Source organism: Ambystoma mexicanum, chromosome 8 (genome assembly GCF_040938575.1).
Source record: "Ambystoma mexicanum isolate Mex_15411 chromosome 8, UKY_AmexF1_1, whole genome shotgun sequence".
Taxonomy (NCBI): domain Eukaryota; kingdom Metazoa; phylum Chordata; class Amphibia; order Caudata; family Ambystomatidae; genus Ambystoma; species Ambystoma mexicanum.
The window spans coordinates 619334164-619355996 of record NC_090929.1 but is presented as its reverse complement, the minus strand read 5'-3'; the positions used below and the strand labels follow the sequence as shown (position 1 = coordinate 619355996).

At 44.9% G+C, this 21833-nt stretch overlaps 1 protein-coding gene across 2 annotated transcripts in view; it reads left to right on the top strand.

Moving 5' to 3' along the window:
• The window catches only part of LOC138472243 (protein DDI1 homolog 2-like), a 996683-nt gene extending 976040 nt beyond the window's left edge, over window positions 1-20643 (top strand). The window contains exon 9 of one of the 2 annotated variants that reach the window (XM_069610322.1): window positions 16187-20643. In XM_069610322.1, coding sequence (XP_069466423.1) covers window positions 16187-18078 — 1892 coding nt within the window. In that variant the 3' untranslated portion in view covers window positions 18079-20643. The remainder of the gene's footprint in view (window positions 1-16186) is intronic. The other variant, XM_069610323.1, reaches the window with a different exon arrangement.
• Window positions 20644-21833: the final 1190 nt, after the last annotated feature.

Below are 21833 nucleotides of genomic sequence, written 5' to 3'. Positions count from 1 at the left end.
CACTAAATCCGCCACATTCCCTTTGACCTCAAACATCAAGGAATTTGCGAACGATTATGGATTCAAATGGGAGCACTTGCAGGTCCGATATCTCGGGATCCTAGTGCCCAGAGTCTACCAAGATATATTTCAGGATAGGTACGAAAGAGTGGCAAAGTCACTCTGGGATAAAATAAATAGATGGCAGCTCCTTCCGCTAACTCTATGGGGACGAGTTTCACTGGTCAAAATGGTGATCCTCCCCAAATGTGTCTACTTGTTTGGAAATATCCCGCTTCTATTGCCCCAACATTTTCTTAAACGAATCCAGAGTTTGATCCTTGAATTGCTGTGGGCCGGCAAGAGTACCATACATGATGCTTATCCAACCAGTGGCCAAAGGAGGCTTAGCACTTCCTGATCTAGAGCGTTACTACTGTGCCGCCCAATTCCTTGGCTACTGGTACGCCACGCACGTCATCAGACTCCACGTGCAGGTTGAACGGGCCCTTGCAACACCCAACCTACTGAGAGCAATCATCATAGGCCACCTACCGGTGCCCCATGCATCACTTAACATAGTCGTCTCCACCTATGCTATCTGGAAAACAAATTGTGCTGAAGTGTAACACTCAGATCAGATTTTCCCCTCTCATACCAGCAAGGTTCATACCAGGAATCCTCCTGACCACTGAAAAAGTATACTTAAAATGGGCAGATGAACTACAAGTTCAAACACTGAATGACCTCTTTGCAGAGGGAGCCTTTATAACACCCCAACTAGCCAGAGATAGAGGCGCCGACACGGCCCTAGACACGTTTGTGTACTTTTGCCTTCGCCATGCATTCCAAGCACTCCTTCCCATGTTCCCCCAACAGCCACCCACGTGGCAACTACTACACAGAGTGATCCAGTCTCAGGGGGAAGGCAGATTAGTCTCTGTAATATATAAAACCCTCCTCACGGACACGATACCCAGGCACACAGCCTCAAAAACGAGATGGGAGAGAGCCTTAGAGTCCACAATATCAGAAGACGACTGGGCATTCATTCTAGGCCAAACGCAGAAAGTAGCTGTAAACACATATTTTAAACAAATACATTTCAACTTTCTACACTAGACATATCACACCACAGCGAAAATCCACACATATCATCCCAAGTTCTCAGCGGCCTGCGAGAGATGTAAGGCCTCAGAGAACGAGGGATCCCTCTTCAAGCTATGCACCAAGTGTACAGAATGTTTTGTTGAGTACAGCACTTATGCCACTATTGCCTGCATCCAGACCATAAGGAGGTGGAGTGCGAGATATGCCTTGGGTTCTCCAAGAAAACAATGAGGGACAGACACAGTATACTGGCGGCGTGGGTGAACGCCAAGGCTACTGCCCCGTGCTCCAAGCAGGGCCATGCCTCACCCAGGACCGGCAGGTCCGAGAAGCAGTCCTCCAAGTCTGTTAAGGGCGCCTCATCCGTGGAGGCCCAAGACAAGGCGAAGAACCCCAAGTCTGAGTCCACCGGTTTTGTCGCGGAAGCAGGTCCCATGGTGGACAGGACGCGATCGACATTACCCTCCACCTCCATTGCCAGCCGGCAATCAAGCGCCTCCTCGAAAAGGAAATCATCTAACCCGGCTAAACTGCGGGGGATGTCTGAACCACGGACGGAGGAGAAGGCTGAACATGCCAAGCAGGCACAATCGCCACGGGATAAGACTTCGACGATAGTTGGTGGCGGCTGCTAAAGGAGCTGACCCTGTGAAGGTAGCCTCCACAACACAGAAGGTATCCCTGCCCCAAAGGCACAACACCACCGCAGTGACTTTGGCAAAGTCTGCTGGCACGCCAGAAGGGAGCAAACCGGCTCAGGCCTCGGATCAATCCCCGCAGGCCGTGGCCCAAGCCATGGAGGGTCTCGTCCACGGATGACGAGGGCCAGTAGTGCTTGCACACGGTCCACGAGGACGTGAAAGAGGACGACTGCAACAGCGCAGGGCCTAGTTTTCTGATCCCGCCAGCTCAGCCGATGTAAGTGTCTCTGGACATTCTGTCGACCCTTCACACCTTGGTGTCAGAGAACCAGAAGAGGATGCCTGGTTCCGGTGGTCCCCAAGGCCCTCCGTTCAGCTCCAATGAATAAGAGGAAGCGTCACCCGATGCCTACTTCTCCCCCAGCGTACAGGGATGGATAATAATTAATAATTAGGCATTTATATAGCGCTACGAACCCTCAGGTATCTGAGCGCTGCTTATTATTACCCACGGTGTGTGGTGCTCATTTATCGACCTCGGAAGGATGAAAGGCTGAGTTTGGCCCCGCCGGGATTCGAACCTGCGTTAACAGGCTCTGCACAGATGTCAAAGCGAGCGCTCTACTCGCTGTGCCACTTGACCGGCTGGATACGGCCACAACTACTGCTGACGACAAGGATATCATTGCAGCGGACGAAGAGTCCCTGCATTTAGAAGAGCCACCTAGGTCGTCCCCACCGGACGAGGTGGGGTCGTTCCATTCCATGATCTCCATAGCCTCCAAGCTATTCCAGCTTGTGCCAAAGAAACCAGGAAGGAGAGTTTCTTGTACCAGAAGCGCAAGGCCAAGAGGAAGACAATCATGGTAGTGCCCCTTCTGGATGACATGAAGAACCCTTGCACGGCTCCAGGCAAACCGGATATCCTGGAGAAGTAGTATCGGGTGCCGGACTCCGCTCGCAAGGGCCTGAAGGTACAACCACCGCCGGATTGGTGCTATCAGCAACTGCGAGGAAACGGTCGGCTAACCCGTCCTCGTCATCTTCAGTCTCTCTGGACAGCAAGGGGAAGACGATGGACGCCATGGGAAGGAAGGTGATCTACACTGCAGCGTCAACTATCAAGGCGCCCAAAGCACTGGCGATCCTAGCCAGGTACGACAGGGAGCTGTGGTACAAGCTAGGGCCTATTCTGGAGTTCCTCACGACAAGGCTGGATTAAGGTTACAAATTTCCGGCAGGAGGCCCAAGCGAAGGTGTTAGACATGCCCTTCGACAGAGAACTTTTTTGGGACGGTCGTCGAGTCCCTCCAAGCCATCAAGGCAGATACGGAGATGGCCCGTTCCCTGGGCACTCTCAAGCAGCATCGCTCTTCTTTTCGCTCCTCCAGGGAAAGGTCGAGCAGGTGTGCAAAAGGTGTCTCCTCTTTGTACTGTCAGCCCTCCAGATCCACAACTCAGGAAGGTTACAGAGGCCGTTCCCAGGCCTTTGGTAGCGGAGGATAGCGTTGTCGCCCACAGGGCAGGACGCTGGCTCCGATACAGGCCTGATCCGGCCGGGATGTCTGGCCCCCATGTGTGCACCCCGGTGGGAGGCTAACTGACGAAGTTCGTCAGCGAGTGTAAGATCACCACCGACAGATGGGCGCTGGATGCTCTCTCACAGGGGCACACCCTGGAGTTTCAATGCAGGTGTCCGCGGATCCCTCCGATTACCAGTCGGGAACAGCAACAGATTCTCCATCAACTATCTAAAGTGCTGCTTAGCACCATCGCAGAAGGCGCTGTTCCTAGTAGCTAGGCTCAATACGGTGTCCTGCCTGGCATCACCCTCGGAGGTGAGGGTAGTGGCCATTCAAGGGAAGGTGCAGCGGCTGTTGTCGATGAAAACAGCCACGGTGCGGACTATCAAGTCATTGCTCAGCATGATGTCCTACACCTACCTCATCCGGCTGTGCAGGTTACAAATGCGACTTCAAGAGTTCCTGTACTCTCGCTGGATAAAGGCGTCCAGATGCTTCGCGAACAGGATCCTGCTCGACGAGGCGTTCCATTGTGTGATAGGGTGGTGGGGTGTCTGCCCCAACATCGCCCGGGGCACAGGGTTTTCAAAACCCTCGATACCAGGAGACTGTCACCACTGACGCTTCCCTGGGAGTATGGGGAGCCCACAAAGGATGTCTGCACGCCAGAGACCTATGGCTGCCGGAGGAGAAGGATCTCCATAACAACATGGAATTACTGGTAGTGGTCTGGGCCCTCAAGTCGTTCCGTTAATCTCTGAAGGGCAAGGTGATGATGATCTTCACGGACAACACCACCATGTTCTACATCAGGAAACAGCTGGGCACTCGATCCCCAGTGCTCTCCAAGGAAGCGCATGTGGCGCTGGTACGTCGGACAAGACAGGTTTCTCATCCCTCTTCACTTGGCGGGAGTCAAGAACCCCATCGCAGACTCCCTCAGCAGAGAATTGCGCTTCTGCCATGAGTGGGAACTTCAGCAGGACCAGGTGGGACTGGATCTTCATCAAGTGGGGCAAGCCCCAGATTGATCTGTTTACGGTGGCGCTGAACTCCAAAAGCCAGAAGTTTGCCAGCAGATTCCACCAACCGAAGCGTCTGGGGGACGGGTTCTCCATCCCATGGGAAAGGATGTTTCTGTATGAGTTTACTCTGTTGCCTCTCCTGCTACAAGTCATCTAGACACTCACGCAGTGCCAATGCAGGATGATACTCATCGCCCTGGTGTGGCCGAGGCAGATTTGGTATCCGGACCTTCTCAACCTGTCGGCATCGTCTCCAGTCAAGCTGCCGGTGGTTCTGGATGTTCTCACCAGAGGAGGCGGTGCAATCCTTCATCATGACCCAGGATCGCTGAACCCTAGGGCTTGGCTCCTGCAGCACTAGAGTTTGGAGGATATGAGCGGCCTGCGGACTACAGGGAGGTCCTCGCCAAGGCCAGGTCATCGTCAACTTTGAAGTGCTACAGTCACAAGTGGAAATGTTTCGCTATGTGGTGCTGGTCTCAGAAGATTACCCATCTGAGGGTCACATCCCTGCAGAGTCTTCCATACTTGCTATCCGTGGCCAAGGCCGGACTGGCGCACGCCTCTGTCAAGGTGCATCTGGCAGCTATCTCTTCCTACACCAGGTCTCCAGAAAGATCTTTACTTTGGTCTCATCGACTAGTCAAGGAGTTCCTCAAAGGACTTTTTCGATCTTTGCCGCCGGTGAAAGCTCCTGCCCTGGTGTGGGAACTCAATATGCTTCTGATGAGGGTCATGGGGGCCCCCTTAGAGCCTACGCATCAGGCCCCTAAAGTTCCTCCCGTGGAAAATGACTTTCCTTGTGGCCATCACCTCTGCCAGCAGGGTAGGTGAGATCCAGGCCCTATCATGCAAGCAACCATAGCCGACTTTCCACAATTCGAGGGTGGTGTTGCGGATGCACCCCTCCTTCATGCCGAAGGTTCCGTCGGAATTCCACCTTAACAAGCCTTTGGTGTTACCGTATTTTTTTCCCTAAGCCTTTGTTACTGCCTGAAAGGGCCTTGCGCTCACTGGATGTTGCTCCTGCCTAGAAGTTCTATGTGACACGCATGAAGGGTTTCGGAAGACTTCACAACTGTTTAACTTTGGTCCTGTGAACCATGGGAAGTCCTTGTCCAAGGCTTCCATTTCAAGGTGGCTATTCCTCCCCCCTGCCCCCCCAACGGATGTCCGAGAGCCCTCTCCACCAGAGAGATTGCTGCGACCATGTCGTTCCGGTCTGGTGTGCCCCTGCTAGACATCTACAGGGCTGCTACGTGGAGGTCCTCGCACACCTTCACCAAATTCTGTGTCGACAGGGATTCCAGTGAGGAGTTCAGAGTCGACCAAGCAGTGCTACGCAACCTGTTCACTTGAGGTGAGTCTTTTCCAGAGGTAAGACTTAATTGCTTCTGTTGAGCCTTGCCTAACTCCTGTGGTTGTGTAATGTTGTACTGCTATGTATTCGTTATTCATGAGCACGTGAATCCATGCCAGACCCCATACGGGAGAAGGAGCAAGTTACTTACCTGTAACTATTGTTCTCCAGCATGGTCTGGCATGGATTCACATGCGAACCCTCCCTCCGACCCCTCTGCGGCTGTTCTTGGTCATACTGCCACTTTACGTGCTTCCCAAATCTGAAGATGGCTGCCAGAGGCTTGAGGAGAGGGCTATCATTGGATGGGGTCAGTATGACCCAGAGGACAGTGATTGGTTTAAAGGACGAATACAGTTTGTAAGTGGAAGTGAAACTGATAGTTCTTTTACCAAGGATTCCCAGCTTGACAACGTGGAATATTCATGAGCGTTTTAATCCATGCCAGACCCATGCTGGAGAACAGTAGTTACAGGTAAGTAACTTGTTCCATGTCCTCTCTAAATTTTTGGGTTCTCCCATTTGAACCAATGCAGAAGACAGACCATCATTACTCAACGTAGAATGTATCTTTCTTTGTAGCAATAATTTCAGAAAGAAGGGTTAGTGTGACAAAGATTTTACTCGGAAGAGCCATACACTGTATTTCACAATCCCAAAGGTAGTTCTTAAGACACATTCCTTTCCAGCTAAGGTAATCTTGTACTTTCACATAAATCAGTCCATTCCCTTCCAACTTTTTTGCCCTAACCTTTCCTCCCCAGGAAAGATCTCTCCACATGCAGGATGTGAAGAGTGAGCGCTCTGTTATTACCTTGACTGTACTAAGGATGTTAACACATTGAAGCAACTATTTGTCAGTTATGCTTCAATTAACAAACGTCAAGCACCCAAATGATCCATATCAAGGTGGATAGTTTCATGCACTTGCTACCAGAAGGCTAACAACCCCTTGCCAGGTAGGCCAAGAACTCCTTGAACTAGTGATAAGGCAGCCACAACAGCCCTAAGGAGTGTACTTGTGTCTGAAATGTGCAAAGCAGCCACGCAAGATCAGTTAATACATTCAACTGTAACTGAAACTCTGTGGGCCAAGCATCTTTAAGTTATGTTTTGACCACGTTTTTATCACTTGGTGTTAATATTTCTCTCAGTACTACCACCTGTGCTCTGATGTCCACCTAGCATCCTCTGCCCCCAAACACACCTTTTTGGGGATGGGTTTGGCAGTCTATTTGTGGTTTACAAATCCCAATGAAGATCCCATGATGAAGGGAAAGTTACTTGCATGTAATCAGAGTTCTGCATCAATACCATTTTAGAATTCATAAATAACCCACTCTACTTCCATTTAACATCAGAGCTATTGTGTTTGGTCAAGAAGAGACTGGTTATCTCGAACCTCATGCAGCCCATAATAAAATGGCTTCAACTGCATCTAGGGTGCATGATGGGGCCTAGGAAGTATCCAGACTTAAATCAACACTACTTAGTTGCAGTCATGTAGATGAAAAAAATCAGTCTAGCCAGTGTTCCTCTATGGTTGTAGCTTCCTAGTGGTAGCTTTGCAGGGAACCTTCCTGTATGTGGTTTTAATAGGGAAGAACTTGGATTACACATGAATATCTTTCTCTTCTTCATTTAATGTATTTGCTTTTTCATTTAATAGATTTTGGATAGCATGGGACGAATTACTGTGAAATGATTGAAAATAAAATACCTAATGAGAAATGGCCGAATTTATTTTGGTCAAATTCTTTTGGCTCACATTTTTTGTTAATAATGCAGGTGGAGGCCCACCCCACTTTCCCTTACCTTCACCTATTCCCTTACCCAACCCCCAATCGATATATTAATACAAATGTACAAAAATCCCTAACAAATTAGATTTTAAAAATGTGGTAATTTCTCATTAGTTAATGTTGCATTCGGTTATTTCTGCGGATACTGCATGAGACATTGTAAGAGTCTAGTTATCTGTGCTTCACAAGAAGGTAATATGTGCTTCGGCACACATATTCTCAGTTTTAGGATGTGTGACGAATCCCAGGATATTGTCACATCTTCTATGGGGGAGGCCCCTTTCCATGATGCCAGGGAGGTTGAGGCCGCTACCCGATAGTCCCCCTGGGGATGGTGCTCTGCTGGTGGATCTCATGGGGAGGAAACCCCTTCATGGGATTGGTGACAATGGCCCTGGGAAAACGCGGTATCCATTGGGCCCCTTGGCATCCACACCCTCCTGAACCCCACTCGAGTCCCTCAAACCACTGCGTTTTGCAGTAAGGTAGAGGGTGTCAATGAAAGGACTAAGACGAGGAAGAGGGAGACTCACCTAAGCTGGATGGAAAATATCCCTGCGACGAGGAAGACGGTGCAAGGAGAAGGCCCACCGTGGAAACATGCTGGGTACAGTTATCCAACAAGAACTCTGATCATAAAAAGGGAAGGACTTATTGTCTCGTCCTGCCAGCCCTGGAGGAGCAGGGAATGAGATGGTTGTACCGAAGGAAAAGAACCGAAGGCTGGAAGCCTAGACGTGCAGGGTCGCAAGTATCCAGAAGGTCCAGCCAAGATGGGCCTGGCAGAGAAGTAGGAAGCCCGACTGCCAAAAGCGCACGGGAGAATATGGAGCTGCAGAGACGTGGGAAGGAGAACGCTGAGCGTGGCAGCAAGGATGAAGCTCCGCTCCAGCCACAGAAGGGACCAGAGACCATGCAAGACTTCCCAAAGGTAGAGAAAGGGCCGGCCGGTTAGCAGAGCATTAAGGGAGCTAAAAGAATTTAGCAGCATTGGGAAAGCATCCCGAAGAGCACAAGGTGGTGAAAGGGATCCCATCAAACTAATGGGAACTTTGTAAATTACATGAAAACATCCCAAAGAGCACAAAGGGGTGAAAGGAATCTGATACCGGTTGATAAGAACTTTGTAAACCATATAAAAACACCCAGAGGATTATAAGGGGATGAAAGAGGAAACATACAGATATATGAGAACTTGGTGCAACAGATAAACCCATATCAAGGGGTACAAAGAGGTAACAGGGAATGCACATACTCTGATACGAGGGATATTACCTGGCAGGAGACTATACCAGGTCTGTCCAAATGGACAATAAGTAAAATGGGAACAGAAATCCTGGTAAAGTAGAGGAGCAAGGTATGGGACCCAGATGAAAACGGGCAAGGGCCAGGATAAGGGTCAAAATCTAATTTCAGTGCAAGAGAACTAAAAGCTGTTGATGTTTGGAAAGTCTATGGTAAGGCCTGGCTGGTTAGTGAAACAGGTCTGACAAACCAAAGGATTATTTTGTGCCATGGCTGGGGAGGAGGATCCCGCCAGACGATTGGCAGGAACTTTTGTTCATGGGAGAAAGGGAAAAGGAGCCCAGGAAAAGGTTCCCTACAGGAGATGGGGAGCCTGGGTTTCTTTGTATTGGTTTAAACATTGAACTATAGACATTCTTGGCAGAGGAACTGCGCTTTTGGGGGGTCAGCATTCAGAGTGGGAAAGACCTCCTTCTGGAAGCAAGGAGACATCCAGTTTTCTTTATTTAGTTGATGAGTGTAAGGAACGGAAATTAGTTTAGACACAGGACAGTGAACATTTTACTTTAACGACATTATGACCCGGTCCTTAGTATTTCTATTGAGGTAGGGAAACCCCTCTTATCGTTGGAGCTAGTGAGGCCTTTCCCCAACCCATTTTCATTTTAATAAGAGTCTTTATCAAAATGCCACTACTGTGTCAGTGTCCTACTTCTGCACCCTTACAGTTGCTACCCACTGAGGTTTTAGATCATCAGTAATTCTGACTGTGTGAGATTCCCTCTTCATTATTCATTGGGTCAGATGACTATTGCCTACATGAAAGGCCTCATCTATGCATTTGGAGTCTGAGAGACTTTGTAAAATAGCTGACGGTGGATATCTTTTTTGGGAAGAGGGAGGCGACTCATATAGTCATAGTCCTCACCTGTCTGGCTAAACCTTATCAGTGTTGCACAAGATATTTGTGATTCGAACATGTTTAGCACAATCTCTACTTTGCACATGAATACCAGGAAAGAGATGTTGCCACTTTTCTATATTCTCTGCTGCTGGGAATGCAGAGGTTTATTTTGCGTCTGAAAATGTTTTAAAATGAGAAATTCATATTCTCAAGTGATAGGTGCTAAAGGACTGCTTGTGCATGGCCGATGGTTAACTTGTCTTTAAATATTCACTACCTACACCGTTTGCCTATTTCAGTGAGTCTTACTTTCTCTGCTCACACCGCTACCTCTAGTTGATGCTCCTCTCTGACTTGCAACTCCTAGGAAATTCATTTCAAAGATGCAGCTAAGCTCATGTTTGTAGACCAACTCTGAACAGTTGATAATGCACATGCATGTACATTTGTATATAATTGTTCTTTTATAACGCGTTTAATACCAGCGAGAGGTTTCTAAGCGCAGGATCGGGATTCGAACCTGTGTTGCTCCTCGTTGGCTCGAAGACGAACACGTTGCCCCTGGGCTGGCCTTCCTCCCTGATTCGGCTTTAAGTAATATACAAAGAATGAGAATAAAGAAATAATAACTGTGTTCTACAAAACTTGCACTATAATCTAGTGTGGCTTAATTGATCTTAAGTGTATGTTGGTAAACCATATAAGACACAGGAACACAGTTTCTCTGAAGTGTACATATTTCATGGGAGACTGGCTTAACTATTCAAAGATTTAGGCAAAGTAGTCCCCACAGTCCTTGAGTCACAAGCAGATAAGTGGCACATGCGTAGAGGAATGTACTTAGAAAAAAGACAAATCGGGATGGGCAACCCTCCTCTCCCAGTTGTCCATTCTTCCCTTCCTCTTTTCTTTAGTGAACATTTTATTTCAGAGTTCCACTTAAACTCAATGATTGATCTTTATTTCTTTCATCACTCCATTTATTTAGTCCAAAGAATGGCTCCAAACATTCGATGCAGAAATGGTTTAACTTGTTAAGTGCTGAGGACGAGTATGTTCATCCTATTTGCATATACGTGCATAATAGCCCAGCATTTCAAGGGCTAAGATTGAAGTCTGATATTGCCAATTAGTTCAGTTCATGAATTATACCTTTTAACCTTCTATTGTAAGATTATACCTATTTGGCAAGCTTCTATTCCTTCTTTTGCTCTCTGTCTCGTGTTGTACATATCAAAGGATATTCTGGGGGCACTAACCCCATACCAATTTATTGAAAAATACTGGTTATTTTAATGGGTTTTCTATGTAACCTGATTCACACACATTACTATCAGGAAGGCGTTTCTATTTCTCAGTTTAGTCAATTTGTTTTTGCATCTTGTGTGCTTGTGGCATAGCATTATTTTAGGCAGTGATCACTCATCCTTTTGTGCATAACGATATGCTCCTAACATGTCATTGCGAAGGATCTAAAAACAAAGTTATGAACACGTTACGTACGAAAGTCGTTAACCAATTCCTAGTCCATTTATTCAGTCACCTATTGAATGCCACTCTACATGGTTCAACCTTACACCTATGAGACTGTGACTTAATCATAACCAATTCTGTGATATGGTGTAAAAACTGTGTCCGTCGTCGCATGTGCTGTCCTCTGCTGTTTAAATGTAATGTTAAACACTTTACAGTTCTCCCAAAGCCTAAATGAATATTCCAAAAAGTTGCTAATTTGAAGGATGCTGTTTAACTGGAACGCTTGAGTGACTGTTCGAAGTAATGTGATGCATTCTCAAAGTCGCAACTATGAAAGAGACCCACATTCTCCAGCAACTAGACATGAGCACTTTTATTTTTCAATTCAAGGCAAAAAAATGTGATTTCCCTATTAAGGCATTCTCAGGCATGCAAACTTACTTTACATTTTCATGCACCTGTGTGTGGGCTTCCTGATGCTTCTGTACCAAGGAGATAGTTTTTTTTTGTTCACTGCGTTAGAGCACAGCCTCTGAATACTTCCTTGTACTTGAACACAATTTTCTTTCTTCATATAACACATTTCTTTCAAACAGTATTTTAAATTTAGATTCATCTTTTATCACATGCTTAACACCGGAGACCAGTCTCTAATGCGGGACCTGGATTCAAACCTGTGTTGCTCTGTGTTGTCTTGCTCTCAAGACAAACGCATTGCCCCGAGTTATCCTCCTGGCCCAAGATTCATTGCATATTTGCATACGCATATTTTTCTCTGGAAAATAAATGAAAATGTTTCTGTCCAAGGTAGGCTTTCCTCCTTGTCCTTAAGGTCATAACATAATTCTACACGTTTTAAGTCGTGCACATTGTGTAGTGCAAAGATATTGGTTACTGATGGCAGTTCCAAGATGAAGCCTGAGCTGAGAGTGGCAGAACAAGCCGCCATCAGCCGATAAGATAGTTATCGAATTTAGCAATTACTTCACAGTTTGTACATCGTGCTGTCACAGGATTGAAGGGCCTTGCTCATCAATAGTGCTGAAAGGTTGTTCTTTCACTTTTGCTCTACACTGAACGCGGCGCCAAGTGCAGAGCCTCTGTTAACTCAGAAGGTTGTGTTGCTCAAGAGCTTCATAGAGATGTAAATGTGTACTACCTTCCCATGTTTAAAAATGCAAATATGGGGGAGTGTGGCCAGGGCCAAGATTACTTGTAGAAGCCCAACTGATTCTGAGCAGGATACAGATTGACTGACGGTGTTTATCGGCAATCCAAGGAATTTGGAGTTGACCTCTCTCGCTCTCCCTCCCACATAGCTGTTTTACATTCTCTGGGAATCCCATTTAAATGGTAGAATTTGAGTTGCGCCTACCTCACAAATCCCAGACATCTTCCTCTGCCCGAATTGTAGATGATAGAGGGGCCCTCAGTAGGTTAATAATGCATTCCAGTTGTGCATTTTAAACTCAGCAATGCAGGTGCTCTTGATTCCTGTGTTTACCGAATAAGTACTAATTTTGGCAATAGAGAAAATCTGCATCTGGGTTACCTAATGGTGGCACCTTTCAGTAAGGGAACAATAACTGGAGGAAATGGGTCACCTCCCACTGCCCTCCACCCTGCCTGGAGGGTATGGGTATGATGGCACCTCTGCAGGGTCGTTCACAATCTTAACAGATGACCATGGTATTCAGTGCACAATGGCTTGAAGTCTCACCCTTGTTCAGGTTGCGTGGCAGCTTCACACAAGCTTGCCATTGACAAATGCTGGCCTAGCAGCCTTTGAAATGTTACAAGGCAATATTGGACAAAGTGTTCAGGACTTAAATTAGATACTTAAATGCGAATTGTGTGCCTCTCCTTTTCAGAGATCTCATTGCTGAGATCAAGCCAGCAGTGATTTGGCCCCTAATAGTATCCTAGAAGTATTGGAGAATTTGTTCAGTGGTTCTCAGGTACAGGACATCTCAGCACCCTCATCATAGGAGATATTCTGATATGTGACCTCCTCACATGGTTCATGCCCTGAATAACCAGATGCAGCACCTCTGACCCCCACCCACACAAGCACCCCTGAAGAAGAGGCAGTTCTTTAGTGGCTGCTGAAGCCCTTCCTAAACAGCCCGAAGCTAGATAATGAGTTGCTGGTGCATTCACCACCACACCTCTCCCTGGTGAGAGATATTGGGTACAAGATTTTGCAGTGGACTGCGAAAACAGGTCATTTTAGCTCAGTGAGTGTTGATGACTGTGCCCTTAGGTTAGTCTCCAATTTGTAAAGCAACCACCAGATATGCCTGTGCTATTACAAGATGTGGCCTGCTGCAAAAGGGAGCAATAGCATTTGTAGCAGTGAAAGAGGAAATGGAAGTGGGGGACAAAAAGCTTCCATTGATTGAACAAGTACATCCATCAAGGAGAATGTAAAGAATGTGACATTAAGCTCTATTTCTACATTCTTGCAAAGATGTGACCATATGTCACACACAACCTCCAGGTGGCATGCTTCCATATATGTATCTGAAACTGTCACAAACGTATACTACACTCAGTGGGACAGGATCGTAAATTGCAAAATCATTCAGCACCGAGATTAATTTCTCAAGTATTGATCAGTATTGTCTGTGCCTCTATGGCAAGATGACTTCCATTTGTTTCCTTGGATTAACGGTTAGCTAGTGATTGGACCCTCCATACAGAAAACTGAGGTCTGCAGCATAAATCAGCCTGCTTCATACCACATGATCCTCCAGAACTTGGAAAGTAGTATCGTTTTCCTATGCCGTGCACCTTAAGTAAAAGCAACCATGGATGTAGGTATTCTGAAACTGCATCCTCCATGGACAGGTGCACGGTATTGCATATAGAAACGCAAACGTTTCAGGTGGATACAAGACAGTATGTCCAGTAGTGTTCCTACTGAGCTTGTGGTCTTTGGTCATCTTACTAGGTTCCACTGCTGACATCTCCATAAACCTTCTTGCAGTGGGCTTAGATTATAACTTCATTTTGCAGAACCGTTTGGTCTTCCACAAATGTTTGGCATCTTCTTAGCGATTGTGATCACTTTTTTTAGCAACAATTCAAAACGCTGTTGTGGAAAGCTGAAGTGAGAATGTATAACCCTTCACATAAAGCTAAATCCTAGGATGGCCAACCAATGCCACTTTCGCGTTGCAAGATGTACATGGGGTGGACAATGAAAAGGCATACTTTTTAACTAGGTAGCATGCAGATGAATATGGATTCATTTTCTATTTTTCTGCTCCCATAAGATAATTTATTTGCGATAAACGAACCCCTGCACCCCCAACTAGACAGAACAAATGATTAGCGATCTCTAATTGCTTTTAGATATTATGTGGAACATCTTTGTCCACGCTTTTCTGCTGACACCTGTGTTCAGTGCATCCGTTTTCAAATGCCATATGTGCTCTGTTCCTGGGATTTATGGTTCCCAGTGTGACACATGCAGGCTTGGTGTGCAAATTGTTTTCATCTTTGTCTGTTCAGTATTTCAGGCATTTTACCTGAGACTTTCCTGATTGGCAGTGGTAGGGTGATGCACTGCAACCCACAATTTCTCAACAACTTTAGTACAGAATTCTGTCAGTACGGCCATTGGAGACAGCCTGCCTGGTGATTGCATATCATGAAGATGCCTGAAGGCCCTTCACTAGAATATGCTAGGCGTTGTAGAAATGTGTTTGCAGTAGTGCTCGTACGTGGACATGATAAACGGACTTGCCAGGAGAGAGCAATGCCTTTTTACCACTTGTATTTTATTAAGGCTGGGCTGTTGTACCATTTCATGTGGATACATTTATTGTCCAGTACAGGACATGAAAGTCCTCTTTGTAGGGACATTTATTTAAAGTGTCTATTATCCATGATGTATTGGGTCGCATGAAGAGATTCCTTACTGCCAGAAGACCACTGTCTTCTTGGGAGATAGATTCTAAAGTAGAAAGTGGCTTTTCTAATAGCCATCACTTCACTTAAATGACTTAGTGGGATCTAGTCAATTTCAACTGATAAGCCTTTAAACAAGGTGCATTATATCCCCTCTCAGGATGGGTTAAAATAATGTATAGGGCTTTTCATGGGTGCCTTTGAACCTAGTGAACTCAAGTAATAGTGCAATGGCTTAGCTCCTCTGTTATCTTACATCAGAAAGACATCAGTATTAAAGCCCATTCGATGATGAACGTATGGCGAATATTTGAGGAACCTTTTCCAATAAAGGTACCTCTTTTTCCTCTTCCATTCTCTACTGGAGGTAATGCTAAGTATGGTATTTAGCAGTTCATTAATCTGTGGTGGATCCTATTCTGGAGGAGTAAAAATGACTTTTCTCTATAGGTAGGTTTCGAGTAAGGTTATCCTATCCAGAGCCATAAGTAATCTTCTCTCATGGCCATGCCCCTAACTTAAGAATTTAAAGTTGCACATGGGTACCGTACAAATGACCTGAAGATGGTCTCCATTGTACAGAACATTCTAGTTGCCCTTGTGTTACAGTCTGAACATGTGACATGATGGCGTGCCTTTTATGTATGTATAAGAATGCCTACACACATTTTTTGGTTTATGTTTTTATGTTAAAAAATAAACGTTCTGGTGTGCAGCGAGGTATTGTGGAAATATGCAACAGTTTCTGAATCTGGGGACGATACAGTCACTCGTGAAGTACTCCTTTCAGGTGAAACACCTCACAATTCAGCACATGGCCTTGTGAGTTTATTTAGCATTACTGATGCCCAAGACATTTGCCGCCCTTGCCATTACATCCACCTCAGCTGAATATATGAGGCTATGCCTCATCCATCTTTCCAGCTATTTTCTCCTATCGGAACAAAATCAGTAGAATAGATGTGAAATAGTACTTATTGCCCATCATCCTCAGTAAAGGTGTGTTGTGAGTGGCCCTCATGCTCCTCAGATATTTATCAGTTGTGATTACTTCTCCTCAGCTCAGTTTTATCTAGTGATGTGCAAACATTTTAAAAAGCCCCAGCTGAAAATGTAGTGATTTCTCAATTTGAATTTTAAAACTGTGATTGTTAATTGATACAAATTAACTCCTTCTTACTGTCTTCCTTTTCCCAATATATATAGAACATGGAGATGAAAAAACTACCTCACTGAAGATGCTGCCACCGCCACCATCTACAGATGCTTTGAACAAAGCAGACCACGCTCTAGGACTCAGTTCCATGATCTCAAGCCTTCCTTATCCATCGCTTGACCGCTCTGTCTCTGCCCCTGCTTCAGTTTCTGTTTCTGAGTCCAGTGCAGAAAAGAACTTTGTGCCCAAATCCAGTACAAGAGAGAATATTGAATCTCAAATGATGGAGATTTCAGGGAACCCAGCTGCATGCAAAGCATTTGCAGAAGAGGAGCACCAACCTTCCAGCACTCAGCATTTGTCCAACCTTTCTTTCTCCACAGAGCTTGCTTCTTTAGAAACTGCAGCTGCAGCTGTAGTTGATCACTGCCCTGCCATAATTTCAGAAGATATTTTACAGGAATTGGTCACTATAGAAAACACTTGTGATAATGAACTGTGCTCAGGTCAACCTGTGCAAATGGATGTTTCAGTTGTAACTGAAAATCTTGAAGAGGCTGCCCTGCAGTCAGTGGGAGAACCCTGCATCATAGATGATGGACCATTATATGATCAGCCTGTGTTTCAGGAAGTAGCAGAACGTATTGAACCAGAATGTAGCCATACAGATGGAGACTTTAAGTGTATTCAACCTATTTTAAACTCTGCTGGTCTTCAACAAGCATCCCACGCAGAATCTATATCTGAAGAATTGCAAAATACAGACTTCCAGCTTATTACCCCAATACTGGTATCCAGTGACAAAAGCATTTCAGCATGCAAGGAGATTGACTGCTCTGTGCAGTCTCTTGCACCTGCAAATGACATTCCCTTTTCAGTAGACACTGAAAGAAGGGAGTGTGCTATGGCTCTCAACCCACATTGGAGTGAGGTAGAAATGTCTCATGTTGACATCCCTCTTCCTAATATTACTGGCCAAACCCTTTCTGCACATGACACATCAAAAAGCATCAGAATAGATAATGAGTCATCAAAGCAATCTTCTCTCATTTCTGCGCCCGGATCGACGGATTCTCCCAGTGTAGCTCTGTCAAGCCCTGATATAGGTACTCAAAAGGAGGAGCCTGGTGTGTCTTTAGCTGCAGCTTTGAAAGAACTTCATAAACTTCTGATTGTCAATAGCAAAGAAGTTTCTCGAAAAACTTTGAATGAAGAGGAGTGTGTGGGGCAGTCGGACACTGGGGTAAAAGATGAAGCTAAAATAGTAGAGATCCCAGAGCCGGGTGTTGACACTGAAATGCTCAATACAAGTCCCGACTTTCCCACTTCGAAAGCAGCATTCCGGCTGGAGGTACTGGAAACGGTTGTAGGAAGGGACGCACAAGTCAGGTCGCCACAGGTTAATCTAGACAAACTGAAAAGCAATTCCATTAGTGTTTTGGCTTCTGACCCCTCAGCTGCTTTACAAAGCACCCAAAAAACACAAGATGTGATACAGCCGAACAAGACATTGGGTTTGGACTCTGCTAACACAACCTCTGCATGTGCCAACTTTTCACCTCTGTCAGAGTTCTTACCACAAACACAAAAAACTGTTCATTGCATTTCTGAATCCAGTGTGGACACATTAGTTACACAGTCCTGTGAGCAGACTACCCTCAATACTAAAGTAAGGGCCCCAATAAATGTTGATGGGTCCTTGCGTCCTGATCCTTCACTACCACAGACCAGTGAGGTTGAACTTCCACATAGGTCACTGATTGACAGCATGGGTGTGGATCTCACAGTTGAGCCGCCACAGTTCCCGCCCGCTGCTGTCAGACGGATTCTGTGTGCTGGGTTTTCAATGCAGGAGGCGCTTGGTGCCTTAGAACATGCGGGTGGGAATGCAGATCTGGCCCTTCTTGTCCTGTTAGCAAAAAATATAGTTGTTCCTTCTTAGTCCTGGAGGGGTGCTTTAACTGCTACTTGTTTCCACAAATGGGGACTCCACTTGAAAGAAGAAAATGCAGGATTTTAATTTAAGCCACATTTTGCCCATCTTTGCGATCTTGTATGACCTTTCTTCCATCTCTGGTGATCTTGGAATCTGTTTTTATTTATATCTTAACATTATAGCATTGGATTTATTTGTTAAGGTGTCTGGATTTCAATCTCCCGGGGCTCTGGTCGGGTGTAGAGTGCAGGCCAAGATAATGTGGGTAGGAAAAAAAATAACAACATTTTACTTATTTGTTTAAAAATGTTAGTACAAAAGATAAACCACTGTGTGAAAAATGAAAGCAGAAAGTAATGTCACACACATAGTTACTATTTTGATGTTCAAGGTTTAAAAGTGACAGTTTAAGGGTTTCTACTTGTATTCAGCTAGGACTACTTGTACAGGGAAATGTATGGCCAAGCTGATGCTTTCTGGAACTGTAGCATTGGGTCGGCTGCTATCAACTGATGAGCCCAAACCCAGCTATTGTTCAAAGAGATCCAACATTGCTGTCTTGAGTGGGGGTATAGCAGTCCCCTTTCCTCCCATGCTGAGCATAATTTAGTAATCCTCTCTGCGCTAAGAAATGTCATACAAGCCTAAATGCGGCACATGGTATTTTAATAAGCCTGGGCATGGGCTGAATCTTACGTAATGAAATTTGTTTAAAGAGTGTTGCGGTTTTGCCTTCGCCCATTAATAGTTGGGAATGTGTGAAAATAGTACCAGAATGCAACATGGATTTTTATCTTGTTTGATGTAAGTTGACAGCTGAGTGACCTGAAAACCCCTTGCACTTCATTTTAGGGGTCATCCAAACCCTTTTACTTGAGGGTATGTTTTGTCAAAACTGACAATGTTGTGCACCTTGCAATCAACACTGCAATTGGCCTTCTGTACTAGGCCCATTTCCATCTTCAAGACTGTTTGAGAGAGCCTATTCCATTCAATGGTAATTGTTTGGAATTACAATACATTACATGTGATCCTAGTTTATACGTACACACACTAGTGTGTACAACTCCAGATGCCAACCATAAACGAGGATGCTTATAGAAGGGCCGTCATCCTACAGTGATGCATATGTAATGCTTGCATTATTTACCAAATTGTAAAATTCTTCTAAACTGATTGAGTCCCTTTTCCACTCTGAATACAGTCTGCTCGATGGGCTCCGAAGCCCCATATGTGGCATGATGTGCACCAACAAAAAAGGTAAATAATACTGAATAGTTGGAGATGAATCCCGAATCATCCCTTGAAGTGACAGGATGACTATTCTTGTGTTCAAAATACTCTTCTGGCATCGCAGCAGTCACACTGATATGAACCAAGTTTGATGGTTGGCGAGCATGTCTTCAGAATTGTTTTTGAACAAAATATAAACATTTTACTAGGGATCATACATGCTTAGCTCTGAGCAGTACACACCGCCTATTGCAACATTTCATTTTTCCCAGTTAGACCTTTTACGAAGTGCAAGAATTCACTTTATAATGAATGCTGTTTTTATCATTTTACAAGTTACAAAGGTTCTTGCATTTAATCTTGTGTTCACAGAACAGTACGTCTTAAGGTGTGTGGATAACTCATTTGACATTTGTTTTGTAGTTGATTTTTGCAAACCCCCACAGTACACAGAACCAAACTGGACTTGGCAGCCAATGGAATGAGTTTTGGTGTCTGAGTTATGGAGAACAAAAAACCTTTAATTGAGAACTAAAATATACATTGTAGGTTAGTGGCAACATCAGAGGTGGGTAGGAAAACATGACGAATACATCCAAATGTAATCATTTTGCTCTATTGAGAATGTTTCAAGATCATGTGTTGTGGTGGTTGGAATGTGCCAAGTCTACTAAAATTGGTGAATAGAGACCTTGGGTTGTTCATTTTCTGATTGATGAGCCTCCTTATTGGAGTCCAGGATATGATGGGGTTGCCTTCATCGCAATACTTTCTTCACTCTCAAGATTTTACTTTACTATTAGGGGGTGCATGAAGACTTGAGATTTCACAGAATGTCTGCAGTTTGATCCAAAGGACTCTGTGTTTGACTGAGGTAGCCAATTCTGGGAAGATTTCGGGATCCTTTATTTTGAATACTTTTAAGATAAATAAGATTTAGCTTTATGCACCCCAACCCCAGTTAACAATTGTAAGAAAGCAAATTGGTTAATGTGAACATTCCCTAGAATGCTTATGGTTGCTCATAGTGGTATGTTGTACAAGGGACATATTGCTACATTGATCCTGCTTTCCAATGGGCGTTTAGTGACTGACAATTCTTCATAATTAGACTAGGAAACAAATAATTTGCTCTGTGATTCTAGACATCTGCAGCTTGCTGGAACCTTTTTAATGTATTTAATGCTACATTCTTCATCATTGGATCTTCATTGATATTTGTAAACACTGAATATCATTGCCTGTCAGTGGGATCTCGCAACACTTACTTATTTAAATAAATAAGAATCTATTTCTTAAATATTATTTAATAATGTCATGATTAAATACTGAAATGTATTTGACTTCTCTGACTTTGTCTTTCAAACCTTCTCATAGAGAAACACTTGTGAACCCACAGCAGTTATTGTGACATAGGAAGCTTTAAAAAGGGCAAAGAAAATGAGACAGGCAGCCCTGCTTCTACTAGAAAACATTCCACTGCATCTTTAAGGTAGCCAGGAGTTCCCGACTACCAACTTGCACTCAGTTGTTACCAGTTCTATTTTCTGACCTTTCAAAGAGGATTTCACCATCAGTGCTGCTTTGAAGATTTTGTTGTGGTAAAAACCTTGTTCAGGATCTGGGCCAACATCCCGGATAAAAGGTCTAGACTATTTATAAGTATGGGGTGTATGATGGCCAAGAGGTGTATCCTAATGCGATGGAAAATAGTAACCCGCCCAGGAGGCAAGAATGGCTGGTGGCACTTACCTGGGCCCAGGAACGTGAAGACCTGTACGTAGGCATGCTGCCCCGCACATCTAGATCCAGAGACATTTGGGCTGATTTCCGGGCATACTTGAATACTAATGAACCTAGAGGGGTATAATAATAATGAGCAGAGCGTGAAAGCCCATTCCCATGGGAATGTATTCAAGATTTGGTATCTGTTGTGTTCCACAGATACCAAGATATGTGACTGTCTATACTTTTATGCCTGTCTAGATGCCTAATGAACTCTGTTGTACTCGCTAAATTGACAATTAAAGTTAAAAAAAAAAAAAAGAAAACTAGAAAGATTGTTAATGCCCACAGCTTGTAGGAAGCTAAAGTCAGATCCCCCTTTTTGCGCTGCGCAGGAATTGATGGCCAGCTGTGCAATTCAGGGGATAAAGACCACCAGTGAGCTTACCGAGGTTTCTGCGAGAGCACAGCCCTCGTGTAGATGTCATTGGACATGGCTGGTTGCTTCCATTAAACCTTTCGCCCATAGAAGATGCCATTTAGCTTGCTAAAGAGTGACTAAACAGTGGAGGAGTGAGCCATCCAAGACCTGAATCCAACATCTTACCTTCTGGGTTCATGGTATGGGGGCTAAGGTCAGGGTCTGGGATTCTGCAAGTGTGGTGAAGGGTTCCATGTAATGTCGCCACAAAAATCTTGCCATGCAAAAATATCGCCGAAAAATTGCCGTTTTTTTGTGGCGCAATTATTGCATGGAACATGCGGGGGACACCCCTGCAGCCCCCAATTTATTATTTTTATTT